We start from the raw sequence: 21,322 nt of genomic DNA on the forward strand, positions 1-21,322 counted from the left end.
GGCTGATGGCCCGCCCAGGACTGCTTTGCCTTGGGCTTAGTGGTCTTGGGAGCACAAGATTGTCTCGGGTATGCCTGACCTTTTGCTTTCCCTTGAGGCCGAAAGGAATGAACAGTGGTACCTTTAGCCTTCTGTGCAGAAGGATTAGTATTTGTGAGAAAGACAGTCTTAGCAGCTGCCAATTCAGACACAATTTAGTTAGGTCTTCCCCAAACAAAATGTCCCACTTAAAGGGGAGTACCTCCAAGGTCTTTTTGGAGTCTAGGTCCACCTTCCATGACCTCAACCATAGAATACGGCGAGCCAGGACAGACATAGTCGACGCCTTGGCTGCCAACACACCCGCCTCAGAGGACACCTCCTAAATGTAATCAGTGGTGGTGGTAATATGAGACAGGTATTGTCTGGCATTGTCAGATATATCCTCGGGCAGCTCTTCCTCTAATGCCTGAACCCATGCTTCAATTCCTTTTGCAGTCCAAGAGGTGGCAATAGTGGATCTATGTACATCATTTGTAAGGGAGTAAATAGACTTCAGGCATCCCTCCACACGCTTATCTTTTGGTTCCTTCAGTAAAGTGACAGTGGTGACAGGCAGAGTGGATAACACCACTAGGCGTGTGGCATGAGAATCCACCGGCAGTTAATTTTTCCACTTACATGACTCTGCAGGGAGAGGATAGCGAGACAAGGCCCGTTTAGAAAGAGGGAATTTCTTCCCTGGATTAGACCAGGGCTCCTGCCTGATGTCTACCAAATGGTCAGAATGGGGTAATAGATTTTTAACCACCTACTGCCATTTAAACATATCAGTTATCTTAGCCACAGTAGTGGAATCCTCATCATCAGTGATTTGTAGGATTTGCCTAATAGCAACCACAAGGGCAGGGACATCAATTTGCAATGGAGAATCCTTGTCAGAAACACCTGATTCGTGTCTGACAGGACAGTATGCTCCCCCTCCTCTTCAGATGAAACATCTGAGAGATTAGTGGATTGTGATGAGGAAGCAGCCTGCTTAGATGACCTAGAGACATGAGAGTGACCTGGAGTAGATTTTTGCCTGACTAAGGAATGATTTAATTGCTGCAACTGGTTAGATAAATTTTCCGCACAAGGCGGATTAACCATAGGGACAATTTGGGGATGTATTGGAACAGGTGGTCCCATAGGGGAGTAAGGCGTTCCACCAGAGTACCCGTAGGTTTGTGAATACAGCCCAGGGTGGCTCCTGATTGGTTACAGGAGCTGCGGACTGACTGGGAGATTTATGACATGGGTGGTCTTCAGTATGCCGGCTGTCGGGATCCCGGCGCACAGTATACTAGCACCGGAATCCCGACAGCCGGCATACCGACACTTATTCTCTCTCTCTCTCACGTAGCATGCCACCGTGCCCGCAAGGGGCTCCTTAGCGCTTGCCACACTGTCAGTATGCCGGCGTTCGGGCTCCCGGCGCCGGTATGTTGGTCGCCGGGAGACTGACTGCCGGCATACAATACTACACCCGTATGACACATAGTACACAGACCATCATACACAGATTCCCCCTCTGGTAAATGTTTGGTGCATGCTCTGCCTGATGCAGCAGCATCCACAGATTTACTGCCCTTCTTGTTAGACATTGTACACAAATGCAACAACAGAGTGACGTATTCCGATAAAGCCAGACAGAGTACAATACCTGCAAATAAATCCATTAGTATGTGACTGTAGACACAGTACACAACACCAGCGATTAAATCCGGTATTATGTGACTGAGTACACAGTAGAATACATGTAATGGGTAAATACTGTGACACACTATATATATGACCCTGACGCACCTAGTCCCTTATGGTACAGAATATAGTGATAGATATATCTGGGAAATACTGAAAGTGAAACCATACAGCAGATACAGGCACACACCATCACAGGGGGATGCGGTCAAGATCCCGCCGGACGGAATCCCGGTGGTCGTAATACCGACACCGGGATCCCGACCGGCACAATCCCGATATATTCTCCCTCTGTGGGTGTCCACGACACCCATAGAGGGAGAATAAATTAGTGTGCCGAGTGTAGCAAGGCACCGTGCCCGCAGCAAGCGCAGCGAACCTGCAAGGGGCTGTGTTGCGCTCGCCCCCCTGTCGGGATTGTGCTGGTCGGGATTCCGGTTTCGGTATTCTTACCGCCGGTATCCTGTCCGGCAGGATTTCGTACTGATCCCGTCACAGGCAATGAAGATAACTATTATGACAATAAAACTTCACTGGACTAGTATATATATACTGCTCAAAAAAATAAAGGGAGCACTTAAACAACACATCCTAGATCTGAATGAATGAAATATTATTATTAAATACTTTGTTCTTTACATAGTTGAATGTGCTGACAACAAAATCACACAAAAATTATCAATGGAAATAAAATGTATTAACCCATGGAGGTCTGGATTTGGAGTCACACTCAAAATTAAAGTGGAAAAATACACTACAGGCTGATCCAACTCTGATGTAATGTTCTTAAAACAAGTCAAAATGAGGCTCAGTAGTGTGTGTGGCCTCCACACTCCTGTATGACCTCCCTACAATGCCTGGGCATGCTCCTGATGAGGTGGCGGATGGTTTCCTGAGGGATCTCCTCCCAGACCTGGACTAAAGCATCCGCCAACTCCTAGACAGTCTGTGGTGCAACGTGGCGTTGGTGGATGGAGCGAGACATGATGTCCCAGATGTGCTCAATTGGATTCAGGTCTGGGGAACGGGCGGGCCAGTCCATAGCATCAGTGCCTTCGTCTTGCCGGAAATGCTGACACACTCCAGCCACATGAGGTCTAGCATTGTCTTGCACTAGGAGGAACCCAGGGCCAACCGCACCAGCATATGGTCTCACAAGGGGTCTGAGGATCTCATCTCGGTACCTAATGGCAGTCAGGCTACCTCTGGCGAGCACATGGAGGGCTGTGCGGCCCCACAAAGAAATGCCACCCCACACCATTACTGACCCACTGCCAAACCGGTCATGCTGGAGGATGTTGCAGGCAGCAGAACGTTCTCCTTGGCGTCTCCAGACTTTGTCACGTCTGTCACATGTGCTCAGTGAGAACCTGCTTTCATCTGTGAAGAGCACAGGGCGCCAGTGGCGAATTTGCCAATCTTGGTGTCCTCTGGCAAATGCCAAACGTCCTGCACAATGTTGGGTTGTAAGCACAACCCCCACCTGTGGACGTCGGGCCCTCATACCACCCTCATGGAGTCTGTTTCTGATCATTTGAGTAGACACATGCACATTTGTGGCTTGCTGGAGGTCATTTTGCAGATCTCTGGCAGTGCTCCTCCTGTTCCTCCTTTCACAAAGGCGGAGGTAGTGGTCCTGCTGCTGGGTTGTTTCCCTCCTACGGCCTCCTCCACGTCTCCTGATGTACTGGCCTGTCTCCTGGTAGCGCCTCCATGCTCTGGACACTATGCTGACAGACACAGCAAACCTTCTTGCCACAGCTCGCATTGATGTGCCATCCTGGATGAGCTGCACTACCTGAGCCACTTGTGTGGGTTGTAGATTCCGTCTCATGCTACCACTAGAGTGAAAGCACCGCCAGCTTTCAAAAGTGACCAAAACATCAGCCAGAAAGCATAGGAGCGGAGAAGTGGTCTGTGGTCACCACCTGCAGAACAACTCCTTTATTGGGGGTGTCTTGCTAATTGCCTATAATTTCCACACCTGTTGTCTATTCCATTTGCACAACAGCATGTGAAATTGTTTGTCAATCAGTGTTGCTTCCTAAGTGGACAGTTTGATTTCACAGAAGTGTGATTGACTTGGAGTTACATTGTGTTGTTTAAGTGTTCCCTTTATTTTTTTAAGCAGTGTGTATATATATATATATATATATATATATATATATATATATATATATATATATATATATATATATATATAAAACACAGCACGGTTCTAGACCAGAGGTATATATCAGAATACTCATACAATATATCCTGCAATAGGTACACTTTTTTTTAACTAACGCTGTCTGTATAAAGACATGTAGATTACTCAAGTGTTTGTAAAGTTACAGCACTGTAAACAGGCGGCTTTACAAGGGAGACCTTGCCCTGCAGTCCCAGAGACTAGCCGCAACTATGCTTATAAGATGGCGCCCAACGTCTCAGTCAGGGAGTAAGGAAGAGTGTAAGGCAGCTCCAGGGCGGGCAAATCTGCAGTAGATGTTGCCCTGGGCCGGGAAGAGACTACAGGTCAAGCGCCAGCTCCCCTATGCAGGACTTCCACCTCGGGTACTATCGAGCCTTATTAAATAGGGCGTTAGTACACCCGACCTGTGCTCTATTGCCATAGTAATCTAGGGTGACAGTGTCCCCCTAGTAATCTGCTCGGTGACAGTGTCCACGCTAGTGCCGTGACCCGTCTCCCTAGGTCGTGGACGGAATGTGATTTATTGGTGGGTCCCGCCTGGGGGACCCTCTTACCTCCTCCCCGTAGAAGCCATGCGACAGGAGAGCGACTGCGACTGTGTGCCTAAAGCCAGAGCGTCTCCGCCATAAGTACCCGGGAACAGGCCGTGGGAGTATGCAATGCTGCTTGGGAGGTGATGGAGCTGCAGTGCTGAAGTGTCACCATGACATACAGCGCTGACAGACCAGTTTTGAAGAAACTTTCTGTCAGAAAAAGCTTTTTCAGGGCTGCCCAGTGCAGCCCTCCTGTTAAGTGACCTGCTGCGCAGACACCAACTGAAACAGCTCACAGTGCCTGGAGGCGGGGTTATAGAGGAGGCCCCAATGCATCCTGGGACAGCCTAAATCTTTAGCCTGTTGGTGCCTCTGGATCAGGATCTACTCTACACCCCAATGTTTCCCTGTGAAAACCAATGTAACCTGCTGCAGAAAGATAGATACAATTTGGTTTGAAGTTCTGCACTTTGATTCATTTATTACATCCATGGTGGGCTTGTCCTGGTTTTGTACATATTCTACATGACTAGCCCTGGCCTCTTGGATGGTGTATTGTGGTCTCTGTAGGGCACCTCTGTTGTGCAGCCTCCTGGTCAACAATTCAAGCTTATTCCTTGCTTTGTGTGTTTTGTGGTTGGGTGGTTTTATCCCTCTTTGGAACCTCGTCCCGTCATCTTCTGTCTTACAGTATGTAACTTGGTTGGAAATAGCCGAAGTTCTCTGCAGTGCGAGGTCATAGAAGGGCAGGAGTTTTTACAACTAGCAAATATTTAAGGTGCCAAACTCCCTGTTTCAGCCCTCTATTCCCATGGTTAAGCCCTCAATAGTCTCATGTTAAGCAGGGGGCCTCCACTGCAATCAGAGACCAGGATTTAGTTGCAATGTTTCCAAATATTTTATAAGCTGGAAGACTTTAATAAATATACAGTGCATGTAGAGAAGTTCACTATTATTTGAGGAAAACAGTACTGCAATCCAAGGTATCCGTAGGAAAGGTCAAATATATAGTAGGGCTATGTATTCACACAGTAGAGCTAATAAAATAGGAGAGGGCTTAATTCATGTTTGTACGCACATGCCTTTACAGTTGCGATTTTTCAGGCTACGAATTTGCTAATCATCATAAGTAAAGCTTCCGCCCAGAAAAGATTATAAGCGCCCACCGGATCCATCGCATAGTCCTCAGCAACTGTGTACACAGCATTTATGCAATATCGAGGAACACAGACTCCTCGAGTGAGTCTATGGTCTTGCAAACTGGCCTCCACGGTAGTGACGCTGGCGCTATGTGTCTCTGCGTACATGATCGCAGCTGAAGGCAAATACATGCCCCAAAAACCAGCCATGAAACACTTGTATTTTTGCCACCATCCCTGTTACCTCCACCAAACGGTCCCTTCCTGTCAATAACTCTGCATTTAAATTCTCACTGCGAGCACATCACAAGGTGTCTTGGCGCGTTGCAGTGCAATCGTGCCGCATGTGCAGTCTACCGGTTATCGCTCAGTTGCATGAACATCGGCATTGCGTACAAACATGAATTAGGCCCAGAACCGACTCACTCACAAACCGTTTTATATTATGTCTGTAAATCCTAGCCTCCAGTACATTTGCATCTGCATTTTAATTTAACACATTATTTGGAGCATTAAAATTAGTTAGTGTTGACATAAAGCATTTACCCGGAGGAAGGTTGGGAACCCGTGCCCATAGTATCCAACTGCAAAGTAATCTGGCTTCGGACGAAGAATTTTCATTATGTTTTCATAGAATGTTGCTTGCTGTTTCTGCCAAGAGAAAACATAAGGGAAATATTAACTAAACATAGTCTGATATTTTATAGTTATATCTACAGTATTTACATTTTAGTTTTATACTTGTTCAGTAGTATAGATTGTTCTTTACAGTATTGCCTTATCATTGAAATGTACAAGTTTATATTTCACTCTGGTATATGTAAATTTTGCAGGTCAAAAAAAATTATTTTGATATGGGGAACAATGTGTACATATTTATATTAGAATTTATAGCAATTATTTTCAGAGTTAACAAATTTTAAAATGACATTTAATTCATCACACCATTGAAATCATTGGCTTGTGATGCATTCATGTCAAATTAAAGTTTGCTGTACTTAGACTTTGATTTTCAAGCATTAAACACAAGATGGAATGTAAACTTCCATAAAAGCTGAACTACAGGCAGCAACAGGGTGTGTGTAAGAGGTGTCGCTAAACAAGACGCAGGGCCCTGGGGGTGGCACCTTTGCTGCTCCACGGCACCTGCATGTGGCTTAGAGGATGCCTGGTGCCAGTAGTGCTACTGCAGAGCCACCCAGAGTGTCCAATGGATGCTCCAGGGTGGCACATTGCAGCCTGTGGGGTTGCCTGGATTGTTCTTAGGATGCTCTGGGCAGTGCTCTACTTCCCAGAGCTTGCAGCCTGCCCCCTAGGTATGGCATCATGATGTCACAGGTTTACAGGGCAGGTCCAGTACAGGGTGCCTAATAGGTAGATGTTAGTAGATGATATTGAGAGACTATGGCCCAGATTTATCAAGCCTTGGAGAGTGATAAATAGCACGGTGATAAAGTACTAACCAACCAGCTCCTAACTGTCATTCTTCAAACACAGCCTGTGATACGGAAGCTAGGAACTGATTGGTTGATACATTATCACAGTGCTATTTATCACTCTCCAAGGCTTGATAAATGGGGGGCCTATATTATGTTCCTGTTATACCCACACATTGAGGAGTGATACAATTTGTCATATTTTGGATTCTCAATCAAGTTAGTCAAAAGTTTAAAAAAATAAAAATAAAGATGAGTTTTGTATTTCTTCTGATCCACTAATGTTTACCATACCAGCAGAAACTAAGGTTGACTACTTGCCGGTGCAGCTTAGCTTTGGCCGCAGGAGTCCCAGCGCTATCTTACCTGTCGCATTGGCTGTGTGTGACATCACACAGCCGCCGCAACAGCACCCCTGACACGCCCCCGTTCGTGCCGCACAGCCCACCGTTCAGGTCGCCCCGCCCCCGAAATGCTCCATTTTCTCCTTGAAAATGGAGCATTGCCGCCCTCCTCCCACCCCGCGACCGCCTCTGCCTGATTGACAAGCAGAGGGAACTGCATTTTCTGCGCCCCCCCCGCAGAAAATGCAGACGCATGCGCAGTAGGGCCCGCTGCGCATGCGCCCTCGGCACCCCCGCAAAAATTCTGGCCTCAATTAGCCCCATAGTCTTTAATTTAGTATGTTGTTACAGCTTACACACATTTCAGATATCAATTAGCCACATGGTGGTGGTGTGGAGGGGGTGGGTGGGGTGTGAGTTGCAATTACAACGGCATGGAAACGCCAGCAACCGCACCTCAACTCACCCCCTTGTGGCCCGATTTTGCCTTGGACACACACAGTATTTGCATGCAGCCCTAAGGGGCAGCAAACAAAAAGCCACAAGTCCAGAGCTACCGTAAGTGCAGCCTGTAACCATACTTACTCACACTGCAACGGGACTTGCTGCTAATTGACTTTGACCCATAGTGCCATCATCTGTGTACTGTGGGCATACTATTTTACCACCTGATTCAGAGCCATCTTAACAGCAGTATAGGCCCCTGGGCACAGCAATGCACTGGGGCCCCTACCCACCCATCAGCGGTAGGGGTGGGGGTTGCTATCAGCGGCAGCTTTGATGTCCCATGGGGAGTATGGGGGTTCTATCTTACGCTAAGCATGTAGGACCTGGAGAAATAATTTCTGCTAATTACTCCTTTACTGCACAAATGGGATGGGAAGGAGAACACTAAACTGTAGAAGGGGACATTGTGCTGACTGAAGGAGCCCTGGTACATTCCTTCCAGGGTGGTAGGGGGCGTTTAATACACAGGGGAGGGGTGGATAATGGAGTGCGCTTAATATTCATCATTTTCCAGGGGTCATGGTAGCTTGCTTTGCTACAGATATCTCCAGTTCCCGGAAATGGGTTTCTTAGCTTTATTGGGTTAAAAAACCTAGAGAGTCCCACCTTTCAGGAGGTACTGGGGACTTGGAGATCAGTATTCAGGAGCCAGAGCAATCCACCAACAAAAATATAAAACTGCATATTAAGCTTGTGGAGCTGGAGCAGGGACCAGCTGCTTGAAGGCTGATATCTCTGGTTCTGGGCATAGCAGAGACAAGCTGCCAGTATCCACTGAAAGGGGAGAGTTCCAGCTTTTGGAGTATACCCTCAGAAAACTCTAAGTCAGACAGAACCAGAGATATCTGGCTGGGAAGAACAATTAACAGGCTTGAATGGGGACCACTGCTTTGAAGTCGGATATCTCCGGTTCCCCAGGGCCGATTTTCAAAAATCTGGTACCCCTGGAAAGAGGGGACCCTCAGCTATCAGCCTAGGGCCCTTTTAATCCTGGGGCCCTTGGGAGAGAGCCCATTGAGTCCATACGAAAATATGGCCCTGACCTGATTGTTCGTAAAAATATGATCTTAAATATTATGAGGTCTTAAAATAGGACTCCCAGGAGGCTCAGTGGCTCATCTCACAGCAAAAGCCAAAAATTGAGGCTATGTGATATCATAGAGATTTTGGCTTCTGATTGGTTCTCCTGGTCACAAAAGAATCACATAGTCCCTAGTATATTGGACCAAGCTTTGCACTAAATTTACACTAATTTGTGAGTCTGTCCCGAGCCCAACATGCTCCCAGGACGGACCTCGAAGAATTTTTAGATATTTATTTGAACCAAAATGTATATTGTCAGTTGTATATTTACATGCCTTAAGCCAATTATTTACAAACACAATTACAGTTACAAGCTGATGTTAAAACAAATATTCTTACCAAACACTGGCTTAAAAGCTCATAGTCAAAGATTTCCATTTCGTACTGGTCTGCCAATTGTTTGCACAGAGAAATTGCTTCCTCCCACATCTGTAATGGAATTACATAATAAAATGTGAAACTGTGCTCCCTTGTAACCTTAGAGTAACTCACCCTTGAGTATCTCTCTTCCTCTGGAGCAATAAAATAAAACAAGAAAGCACAAGTTACATTATGAATCTGTCCCTTTTATCTCTGCCAAGTACAATTCAGAAACCCAGTACTGAACTGCAAGGGCATACTGACAACAAAGTACAGGACAAAAAAATGTCATCTTTCATAATAGCATCATGCTGACCTCCAAAATGCTAATGAATAAAATGCACTATTTGTGACAAGTACAACACAACATGTCTACTTTTATTCATGGGCTTACTTTTACTTTGTGCTAAATACAAATTCTGATATGTGAATTTTATGGAAAACTCATGTATTTAACAGTTAAAAATGTTGGAGAACACTGAAAGGAAAGACAGGGAAGAGGGGTGTCCATGGATGAGTGAGGAAATTGTCAGAACTCATGCAGGACCGCAGGACCCAAACTGCACATGTACGGTATGAGTCCTGTGTCCTCGCATGCAGTGAGGCTGCAGACGTCAGGTGAGTGACAATCTGCAGCTGTTTGGGGGCCGGCAGGAGGCAGCAAGGGTGGAGGACTCATCACAGGAAGCGCAGCATGTGCAGAGGAGGTGTTGTGCCCCTATGGAGACAGAGAACAAGGTAATCATAGTGCAGAATGTGGGCGATTGTGGGTCCTGAGTGGGTGATCAGCCACATCTTGCTTCTCCCGCAGCTGCCTGGCAGGCACCCATACAGCCACAAAATATAGTTGCTCATTTAAAAAAACAAACTGGCGCCCCCAACATGGCGAGTGCCATCCTAGCCAAGGGGAAGATACGCTCCTTATGGTGTAACCACAATCACATGGTCTATTATTTGGTGAGCATTGAAACTTTGGAATGCCTCTTTGAGCACTGTCTGCTCAGTGCATTGCAGTAATATTTTGAGCAATCACCAGAGAGGTTCGAAAAGTAGACACTCAATTATATGCACAGCTAAAAAGCAGATTAACAAATGAACAAGTGTTAAGCCCAGTACCCACGGGCCGATGCAGGAGAGATGTGAACCGCTCAGCACACATGTGAACCGCTCAGCACACATCTCTCCTGCCACTCAGCATAGCGCGATCTGTGCTGAGCATGCGGGGGGAGGGAGACGGGGGGGCCGCTCACTTCAGCCAGCGGGTGAAGTGAGCGACCCGCTAGATTGGCCTGCATGCAGGCCAATCTAGCAGCAGCGATAGCGATGTGCGGGGCCGCGCATCGCTATCGCTGAGGAGGCTACACACGGAGCGATCATGCTGATATTCTAAGCAATCTAGTCAGATTGCTTAGAATATCGCCCCGTGAGTACCCCCCTTAAGATGTTAACAATTATGGGCATATTTACTAAGGTTTGAGTTTTTAGAAGTGGATTTGTTATCCATAGCAACTAATCAGGTTTTAGCTATTATATTCTAGAAGGTGCTATGGGCAACATCTCCACTTCTAAAAACCCAGCACTTAAGTAAATATACTGCTAAGAGTCTGTACACAAAATCAAAACATAATTACACATGACTGAATCCCAAGGTAGGCCTCTTTGCAGGCTCTAGACTGGCAGTAATAATGACGCTGATGACTTTCAGTAGCATTACCTAGCCACTTTGGACTGGCTGGCTACATAGTAAACGTTTATACTGAAAGTATTTAAATAATAGCATTGTGGCCCTATTATATCTAGTCTTGCTAATATATTTGTGTTGCTTACTTGGCATTTCCAAATATAATACTGCAGAAATGAAATTCTTCAATTGATTATTAAAATGGTAAACAACAGATGTGATATGTATATACTGTAAATACATTTTATGAAACTATTGCTAATTATTACTAATAATTGTCAAGACAATTTTTTCTCTTAAGTATGTGATACTACATTACATTATTATATTATGTGCAAATATGATCTTGTGACTTAGCTGCATTAGACCTCAGTATACACACTTGTATTCCTGATTTTACTACTGTTTTTGAGCTGAACAAATCTTGACAAATACCTGTCTCAGCACACGTAAGTCTGATTTTTTGAGTACCTCTTTTCTGTTTACAGTTTGTTCTGAAAGAAGATGCATAAAACTCTGTATGGCACTAAACAAGTACAACCATTCTGGTTGTTAAGTCAATTTAGTTATAGCCACCGTAATGACCACAGTTCACAGTCATCTTTCTCCCCTTATTGGCGGCACACCTGCACAGCACGCAGTGGGAGCTGCGGAGCACACTGCAAACTTTACTTTAGAAGTGCAGATTCGCCACAGAAACAATTAGGTCATCATCCACGCTTCAATTACATCAGGATACAATTTTATAATAAGACATACAGATGTGTCCTATATACAGTAGCATTATACAAAGATTCAATGTTCAGGTGCAGTATGCATATGTGAACCAAATTGACAATGTGCAGATGTATCTCTGACTGTCCATTGATATGGTACTGTAAGTCACTGCTTACTTTTGCCAGACAGTATCACCAGGGATGTTAGCAGCTCCCTTCCAGTTTCTGCCTTGTTTAACCTTTTCCTTTTCTGTTTCAAGATAATAAAACACTGTACACTGTCCCTATGCTGAGCTGATGTCCCTGCTGCTGCCGGCAGCTGCGCCTGTCAAAATCTATGACAGGCAGCGGCACCAGCAGCATGAAGCCTCCTCTCCCCTCCCCTGTGTCAGTGCAGTGTGCGGACCTAAAAGAGGGCAGCGATACATGGGAATAAGGAACCGAGCTACACGGGACCAAGCTGCAGCCTGCTACACAGGAGGACGAGCTGCTATACCAACGGCTTGCCAGACTTCCTTAGGTAAGTGGCTGGAGAGCGAGTGAGTGAAAGTGTGTGTATGTATACAGTATCTGTGTATTTATATGTGTGTGTGTGTGTGTGTGTGTGTGTGTGTGTGTGTGTGTGTGTAATGGTGACTGTGCCGCATAATGTATATAAGTGTGTAAGCGTCTCTGTGTGTAAGCGTCACTGCTATGGTGGGCGTTATGTGTGTAAGTGTCACTTCTACGGGGGGCGTTACATTTGTAAGCGTCACTACTACAAGGGGTGTTACGTGTGTAAGCGTCACTGGTACAGAGGGGTTCTGTGTGTAAGCATCACTGGTACAAGGGGTGTTACGTGTGTAAGCGTCACTGGTACAGAGGGGTTCTGTGTGTAAGCATCACTGGTACAAGGGGTGTTACGTGTGTAAGCGTCACTGGTACAGAGGGGTTCTGTGTGTAAGCATCACTGGTACAAGGGGTGTTACGTGTGTAAGCGTAACTGTTACAGAGGGGTTCTGTGTGTAAGCGTCACTACTACAAGGGGCGTTACGTGTGTAAGCGTCACTGGTACAGAGGGGTTCTGTGTGTAAGCGTCACTACTACAAGGGGCGTTACGTGTGTAAGCGTCACTGGTACAGAGGGGTTCTGTGTGTAAGCATCACTGGTACAAGGGGTGTTACGTGTGTAAGCGTCACTGGTACAGAGGGGTTCTGTGTGTAAGCATCACTGGTACAAGGGGTGTTACGTGTGTAAGCGTAACTGTTACAGAGGGGTTCTGTGTGTAAGCATCACTGGTACAAGGGGTGTTACGTGTGTAAGCGTCACTGGTACAGAGGGGTTCTGTGTGTAAGCATCACTGGTACAAGGGGTGTTACGTGTGTAAGCGTCACTGGTACAGAGGGGTTCTGTGTGTAAGCATCACTGGTACAAGGGGTGTTACGTGTGTAAGCGTCACTGGTACAGAGGGGTTCTGTGTGTAAGCATCACTGGTACAAGGGGTGTTACGTGTGTAAGCGTCACTGGTACAGAGGGGTTCTGTGTGTAAGCATCACTGGTACAAGGGGTGTTACGTGTGTAAGCGTAACTGTTACAGAGGGGTTCTGTGTGTAAGCATCACTGGTACAAGGGGTGTTACGTGTGTAAGCGTAACTGTTACAGAGGGGTTCTGTGTGTAAGCATCACTGGTACAAGGGGTGTTACGTGTGTAAGCGTCACTGGTACAGAGGGGTTCTGTGTGTAAGCATCACTGGTACAAGGGGTGTTACGTGTGTAAGCGTAACTGTTACAGAGGGGTTCTGTGTGTAAGCATCACTGGTACAAGGGGTGTTACGTGTGTAAGCGTAACTGTTACAGAGGGGTTCTGTGTGTAAGCATCACTGGTACAAGGGGTGTTACGTGTGTAAGCGTCACTGGTACAGAGGGGTTCTGTGTGTAAGCATCACTGGTACAAGGGGTGTTACGTGTGTAAGCGTCACTGTTACAGAGGGGTTCTGTGTGTAAGCATCACTGGTACAAGGGGTGTTACGTGTGTAAGCGTAACTGGTACAGAGGGGTTCTGTGTGTAAGCATCACTGGTACAAGGGGTGTTACGTGTGTAAGCGTCACTGGTACAGAGGGGTTCTGTGTGTAAGCATCACTGGTACAAGGGGTGTTACGTGTGTAAGCGTAACTGTTACAGAGGGGTTCTGTGTGTAAGCATCACTGGTACAAGGGGTGTTACGTGTGTAAGCGTAACTGTTACAGAGGGGTTCTGTGTGTAAGCATCACTGGTACAAGGGGTGTTACGTGTGTAAGCGTAACTGTTACAGAGGGGTTCTGTGTGTAAGCATCACTGGTACAAGGGGTGTTACGTGTGTAAGCGTAACTGTTACAGAGGGGTTCTGTGTGTAAGCGTCACTACTACAAGGGGCGTTACGTGTGTAAGCGTCACTGTTACAGAGGGGTTCTGTGTGTAAGCATCACTGGTACAAGGGGTGTTACGTGTGTAAGCGTCACTGGTACAGAGGGGTTCTGTGTGTAAGCATCACTGGTACAAGGGGTGTTACGTGTGTAAGCGTCACTGTTACAGAGGGGTTCTGTGTGTAAGCATCACTGGTACAAGGGGTGTTACGTGTGTAAGCGTCACTGGTACAGAGGGGTTCTGTGTGTAAGCATCACTGGTACAAGGGGTGTTACGTGTGTAAGCGTAACTGTTACAGAGGGGTTCTGTGTGTAAGCGTCACTACTACAAGGGGTGTTACGTGTGTAAGCGTAACTGTTACAGAGGGGTTCTGTGTGTAAGCATCACTGGTACAAGGGGTGTTACGTGTGTAAGCGTCACTGGTACAGAGGGGTTCTGTGTGTAAGCATCACTGGTACAAGGGGTGTTACGTGTGTAAGCGTCACTGGTACAGAGGGGTTCTGTGTGTAAGCATCACTGGTACAAGGGGTGTTACGTGTGTAAGCGTCACTGGTACAGAGGGGTTCTGTGTGTAAGCATCACTGGTACAAGGGGTGTTACGTGTGTAAGCGTAACTGTTACAGAGGGGTTCTGTGTGTAAGCATCACTGGTACAAGGGGTGTTACGTGTGTAAGCGTAACTGTTACAGAGGGGTTCTGTGTGTAAGCATCACTGGTACAAGGGGTGTTACGTGTGTAAGCGTAACTGTTACAGAGGGGTTCTGTGTGTAAGCATCACTGGTACAAGGGGTGTTACGTGTGTAAGCGTAACTGTTACAGAGGGGTTCTGTGTGTAAGCGTCACTACTACAAGGGGCGTTACGTGTGTAAGCGTCACTGTTACAGAGGGGTTCTGTGTGTAAGCATCACTGGTACAAGGGGTGTTACGTGTGTAAGCGTAACTGTTACAGAGGGGTTCTGTGTGTAAGCATCACTGGTACAAGGGGTGTTACGTGTGTAAGCGTAACTGTTACAGAGGGGTTCTGTGTGTAAGCATCACTGGTACAAGGGGTGTTACGTGTGTAAGCGTAACTGTTACAGAGGGGTTCTGTGTGTAAGCATCACTGGTACAAGGGGCGTTACGTGTGTAAGCGTCACTGTTACAGAGGGGTTCTGTGTGTAAGCATCACTGGTACAAGGGGTGTTACGTGTGTAAGCGTCACTGTTACAGAGGGGTTCTGTGTGTAAGCATCACTGGTACAAGGGGCGTTACGTGTGTAAGCGTCACTGTTACAGAGGGGTTCTGTGTGTAAGCATCACTGGTACAAGGGGCGTTACGTGTGTAAGCGTCACTGTTACAGAGGGGTTCTGTGTGTAAGCATCACTGGTACAAGGGGCGTTACGTGTGTAAGCGTCACTGTTACAGAGGGGTTCTGTGTGTAAGCATCACTGGTACAAGGGGTGTTACGTGTGTAAGCGTCACTGGTACAGGGGGCGTTACAAGCGTAAGCGGCACTACTACAGGGGGCGTTACGTGTGTAAGCATCACTGGTACAGAGGGCGTTATGTGTGTAAGCGTCACTGGTACAGGTGGCGTTATGTGTGTAGGCATCACTACTACAAGGGGGGCGTTAAGTGTGTAAGAATCACTGGTATGGGGGTCGTTACGTTTGTAAGCGTCACTGGTACAAGCGTTACATGCGGAAGTGGCACTAGTACAGGGGGCATTACATTTGTAAGCGTCCCTGGTACAGGGGGTGTTACATGCGTAAGTGGCACTACTACAGGGGGCGTTACGTGCGCTGTCCCTCTGTAAAGTATGGGAGGGCACAAAATTATAGTTTGCAGGGAGGCGCCGAACACCCTACCACCGGCCCTGACTGTACAGATAATAAACCACTGTATGAGGCATACCTTTCCTTTATCAAAGTACCCAATGATGACTCCATACAAATTCTCCTTCAGCTGCCGATGTGTTTGTGAGCTCTGGAACTCTGTCTGCATGACCTGAGGTGAACACTGTTCGTCTGACCACTTAAAGAGAGCAAGGGCAATAATTAACAGATATGCAACATAATATATACTGTCTTGAGACATGAAACCGGATATTTTCTTTTTAGAACAATAACAAATATCCATATAATACAGTAATTGTGCACTAGACTTCATGATTTATAAAGTACAGAAAACAGGCCTGACAACAAACAAGAGATCACAATGATACCATCACTCACCAAGGCAACTAAACAGTGCATTGCCCACTATGATGCCAGTGACAAAGGCCCATTTTGAGGTTAAAAAAATGCTATTCTGTATCATAAATATTTGAATCCATAAAAAAAGAATCTACAATATGGAAATGTATGGTTATCTTTGTAATAACTGGGTACTAGTTTTCCTTATATGCTATTGGCTTGGGACCAAACAGAACACTCTTGTACCTACATTAATTTACTTGTTGCCATACTCAGTGATCCCTTGCCTTATGGTTGGGACATCCTTCTGTGCCAAGGTTATGTAAGGTGGAAATGATCACACACTGACAGAGGTATATCCAGGTATCCAGCCACCTTCTACGGCAAGTGAAATTGTGCCCTTGCCCCTACACATCTCAGCACAAACATTGAATTGATGATAAAGATACAGTAGTACAAAATATTGTCACTTTAATTATCATTACATGTAACAACTTCTGTAGGAGACACAAATAAACTTTTGCAGTAAGATTTTGTGCCCAATTGTGGGAGCTAAACTGTAAGGAAATAAAGTACCAACCAATCAGCTCTTCACTGACATTTTTCAAACACAGCCTGAAAAGTGACAGGCGCTGATTAGTCCCTCCATTGGTTACCTGTATTCTACCGTATTCATTATAAAATACTTTTACTCACACACAAGGCCATTAATCAAACTGCACCAATGTACATCACTTCGCTTATCTCAAAATATCTCCCAATCCGACCTCACCTCTCTTCACAAGACCTGTGTCTCTCATCCACACTCATTACTCGCTCCCACTCACGATTGCAGGACTTTCATCGGGCTGCACCCATTCTGTGGAATGCCCTACCACGCACAATAAGACTCTCCTCTAGTCTCCAAACCTTCAAGCATTCCCTGAAAACTCGCCTCTTCAGGCAAGCATATCAAATTCCAGAACCGCCCACATAACTTTCAAAAACCTTCCTATCAAATTGCATCCTCTCTGTACAGTCCACACATATCCTCACATGTCTTCTCATTCTTCACTTTCCCTTCCTCTCGAACCCGGTTCATCATTGCTGTATGACTATATCATACAGCCCACCAACAACCTTTGCAATCTGGTGGACAACTATACAATAGATAGCACCTATCCATGTGTATCCATGCCTATTTCCCTATAGATTGTAAGCTTGCAAGCAGGGCCTTCCTACCTCTATGACTGTTTATTATTACCCAGTTTTGTTATATCATTGTTATTTCCAATTGTAAAGCGCAACTGAAAATCACAGACCTTAATGTGCCTCAATAAAAGTATATACCCAATAAGCATAATATGGAGTTGGCACGCCACATGAGTAAGTGTATGGCTATTTTACACTTATCGCAGGCCCAAGATTGCAGAATTTTTGTCGCAGTCCCATAGGGCTGCGTACACACGTTTAAGATGGAGGGGTAAAGAGAACAACTTGGTGCGCCGTTGCTGGTATTTCCATGCCGGTGGAATGGCACACCGCAGAGCTTGCTAATAATTGAATTGAACCCACTGTTATTGAAATACAAACAATGCTCTTACCTTTAGGAGCCTTGTGTGGAGTAAGAGGGTGTAAGCGGCCTCAGTGTAATTTTCACAATCCAAGTGAAGGTCTCTGAGCTTGTACACATATCTGCAACCAAAATGATTAGGTCAGCCTGTAACTACTGCCCCCATCCCTTAAACTTAAAACTTATTTATAAATTAACAATTACATTTTCCATTTCCTAGATTCTAATATCAAGTAACACAGAACACATAATTCATTTTCTGTTTGCCTTCTACTCACAGATTGTCTGTCCCAAGTTTCTACTTACTATGAGAGATATGCTGGGGACACTACTAAAAATATATTAACTGAATTGAAAACAGAAATTGTAATTCAAGATGAGCTGATTGAATTATTTATACTATATTGAAGGCAGTATTTCTCTTCATATAAGATTCATGGCAGGTCACACATCAATCATCTGACATGGGTGGTGTCCCATCTCATCCCTCCATCTCTCACCCAAAGCAGAAGTGATTTGTGTTTCTGTTCTGCATCTCATTATTTCCTGATTTCTGCTGATTAAATGCATAGAACCATCTAGCTGGAGCACTGTAAAGTTGCTGTCCATTAGTCTGGAAATATGGTATTTGCATGTATGTCTGGGAGTTTTACTGTATGGAGTTTGCAAACTTGTTTATACTCTAAATGGATTGTTCAGTCTCCTAGTACTGCTACTAATAGTCACATGCTGCAGCGATTGGACACAATGCTCTGTAACCCACTATGGTACAGGGTGAGCAGTAGTTCCAACAGATGGATACATATGATATATGTGCTGACTTCCTTTGCAAGCCAAGGCTGTTTTTTAACTTGTACAATAATGCATAAAACCAAGTGCGGGCATATTTATTTTCTGTTTTTTTTACTCAGACTGGACCTGATGCCTACTCTAGCAAAGGTAGTATGCAATATCACTGTCAGGTGGAAATCTATCTTACAACCCAATCCATTGTTACAATTTATAGAGCTCAATAAATCAGATTTTATTTTGTAAGTCTAAAAGTGGCCATCCACTACTCAGACTTGTCTGGACTGCAGATAGCATCAGATTTCTCTTGAACTCTCCCAGGAGCGTCCTGGGAATCGGATCAGACCCTGGCTTTAATTTTCATTACATTCACTTCAGATATATCTGATGCGATATATCATGTGCCAGATCGCATCAGATATATCTGATGCACACATGCTACATGCGATTGATCTGATGCTGCCGCTGTTCCCCCTCTTGGTGGGTGGGAGTGGTCAGGGAGATGCCAGTCAAGTGACGCTTCAGATGAATCTGATCAGATACATCTGAAGTAAAATAAACAATCCGATGTGCACCTGTTTTCTTCAGATTCAGATAAATAGTTGGGGCAGCCTCAGAGATCTGTAGTTCAGACATATCTGACACGGGAGTGAGCATTGGATCTGAAGAGCCATCCGATGTGACACTTTTCTTCAGATATGATGGTCAGATGCATCGAAATCTGAAGAAAACTGCCCAAATCTGACTAGTGGATGGTGGCCTTAAGAAAAATCGAAGGATGAACAAAAATACTCCTTCTTTGCGCTATGTCAAAGCACAAAGCAGCACTTAGGATGGAACTCCTGTTAGTGAGAACCAATACAAATCACATAAAAAACAAATAATATCCAAGTGCACTAGTGTATACAATACTGAATTAACTTCAGAACTGAAGATGTGGATCAATTGAAAGTACCAAGGATCTTTGATGGTTGAATGGAATCAGGACACCTAAAATGGACCCTCTCACCAAAAATATCACCCAAAAAGATAATAATCAGACATAATAATCAGACATTGTTTTATTCATACAATATATTTTTTAAAACATACATAAAAAATTTGTCTTACACCAAAATTACAACAAGCATGTCGATGTATAGTAGAAGTTAATATGGCTCACCCTCACCTTAACAAAAAGGTGAGACAGTACGAATACAGAGACACAGTATTGCAGATTGGTAAATCCAACGTGTTTCGTCACAAGGACTTCTTTAGGGGTGTTATGATGATTTTACTTAAAAGATGATTGAAACCATCAATTCCTCCACTGAGGACTTTCACACTGTGATGCTTCCACTCATTAGCAGGGATGTGTGCTTCTTTAAATGTCCCAATTGTACTTAAAAATGGCATCCACAAATGCCCTATAAAACAGAGAAAAACGCTCTCACTGGTGACCAATACATTCACCGAGAGTTATACTGGACCCACATATATTATATGCTCCTTAACAAAAAGGTTTGAGCTCTTGGTGAGACAGTATGAATACAGAGACACAGTATTGCAGATTGGTGAACCCTACACGTTTCATCACGAGGACTTCGTCAGGGGTGTTATGACAATTTTACTTAAAAGATAATTGAGACCATCAATTCCTCCGCTGAGGACTTTCACACTGTGATGCTTCCACATTAGCAGGGATGTGTGCTCCTTTAAACATCCCAATTTTACTTAAAATGGCATCTACAAATGCCCTATAAAAATGAGAAAACGCTCTCACTGGTGACCAATACATTCACTGAGAGTTATACTGGACCCAAATATATCATATGCTCATATTTCAAATAAATGTGTGTGCACGGATCATAAGAAAAATCGAAATCTATAATTTATTCTATAAAATATAATCTGTAATCTATCCTGCATCAATAATAAAGAATCTGTAAAAAGAAATACTGAAGTCTTAGCACATTAAGAATAAGTAATGTTTCTGTGATATACGGGTATGCTGTACACTAATTAGCACACTGTGATAGTTTATAGAAGACATAGGCTTCCTAGTGCTAAGCATAGTTTGAATGACAATCCTTTAGCTTGAAGTATCATGGATTCAACTGGCATAATGTTAAATCCCACCGAGCTAAATTCTGATGTAAAAATGGTCCTTGGTTTAGGAGATCTATCAAGGCTGGAAGTGATCATGGAGGTTCTGCCAGCAGACTAAGGATGTTGAGGAGTCTTATTCTGCGCCACCAGAATGACTGCTTTGAACTTCTTCTGGATATGAGAATCAAGGGCACTGAAGGACAAAAGTGCATCTATTAGAATCACATGAGTATTCAGTGCTCTGGCCCCTAAAAGGGTGAGTTTATGATTCAATCTAGAGGCCATCACATCCATCTCTAACTGACCCCACCACTCTACCAGTTGTAGAAACACATCAAGGTGGACAGTCCATTCCCTAAGTGCATTCACTTAGTATGTATGTGGTCATTTAGATTGTCATCCTCTTGGTTTTCAACATCTGGAATAAAAATCAATGAGATTGCCAACACATACTAGCCTGTGAAAAATGTTGCCCATTTCTGCCATAACCATGTGACTTTGTGTTCTGCCTTGGTGATTGAAGTATTTCATGACCATGACATTATTTGATTGTATGTACAGAGGGTTTCAGCAAAGAAATGGCTGAGCTTGAAGAAGATCATTTAGCTCTAGAATGTTTATTG

General features: G+C 44.8%; 2 protein-coding genes across 8 annotated transcripts in view; one reads left to right on the plus strand and one right to left on the minus strand.

Annotated features, from left to right (window-relative positions):
* The window catches only part of DOCK2 (dedicator of cytokinesis 2), a 1,781,615-nt gene that overhangs the window by 290,122 nt on the left and 1,470,171 nt on the right, over window positions 1–21,322 (minus strand). For all 4 annotated transcript variants that reach the window (XM_063928256.1, XM_063928254.1, XM_063928255.1 and 1 more), the window contains exons 37-40: window positions 17,854–17,944; window positions 15,990–16,109; window positions 9,298–9,387; window positions 6,135–6,239 (exon numbers count right to left, since the gene is read on the minus strand). In XM_063928256.1, the coding sequence (XP_063784326.1) occupies window positions 6,135–6,239; window positions 9,298–9,387; window positions 15,990–16,109; window positions 17,854–17,944 (406 nt within the window). The remainder of the gene's footprint in view (window positions 1–6,134; window positions 6,240–9,297; window positions 9,388–15,989; window positions 16,110–17,853; window positions 17,945–21,322) is intronic.
* The window catches only part of LOC134933211 (ERV-BabFcenv provirus ancestral Env polyprotein-like), a 447,012-nt gene that overhangs the window by 205,965 nt on the left and 219,725 nt on the right, over window positions 1–21,322 (plus strand). The window contains exon 1 of one of the 4 annotated variants that reach the window (XM_063928259.1): window positions 12,008–12,235. The exons of the other annotated variants lie outside the window; for them this stretch is intronic. The gene's annotated coding sequence lies outside the window, so the exon portion shown is untranslated. Of the gene's footprint in view, window positions 1–12,007; window positions 12,236–21,322 lie in introns of those variants that run through there. 4 annotated transcript variants of the gene reach the window in all.

Source organism: Pseudophryne corroboree, chromosome 6, assembly GCF_028390025.1.
Source record: "Pseudophryne corroboree isolate aPseCor3 chromosome 6, aPseCor3.hap2, whole genome shotgun sequence".
NCBI classification, from domain to species: domain Eukaryota; kingdom Metazoa; phylum Chordata; class Amphibia; order Anura; family Myobatrachidae; genus Pseudophryne; species Pseudophryne corroboree.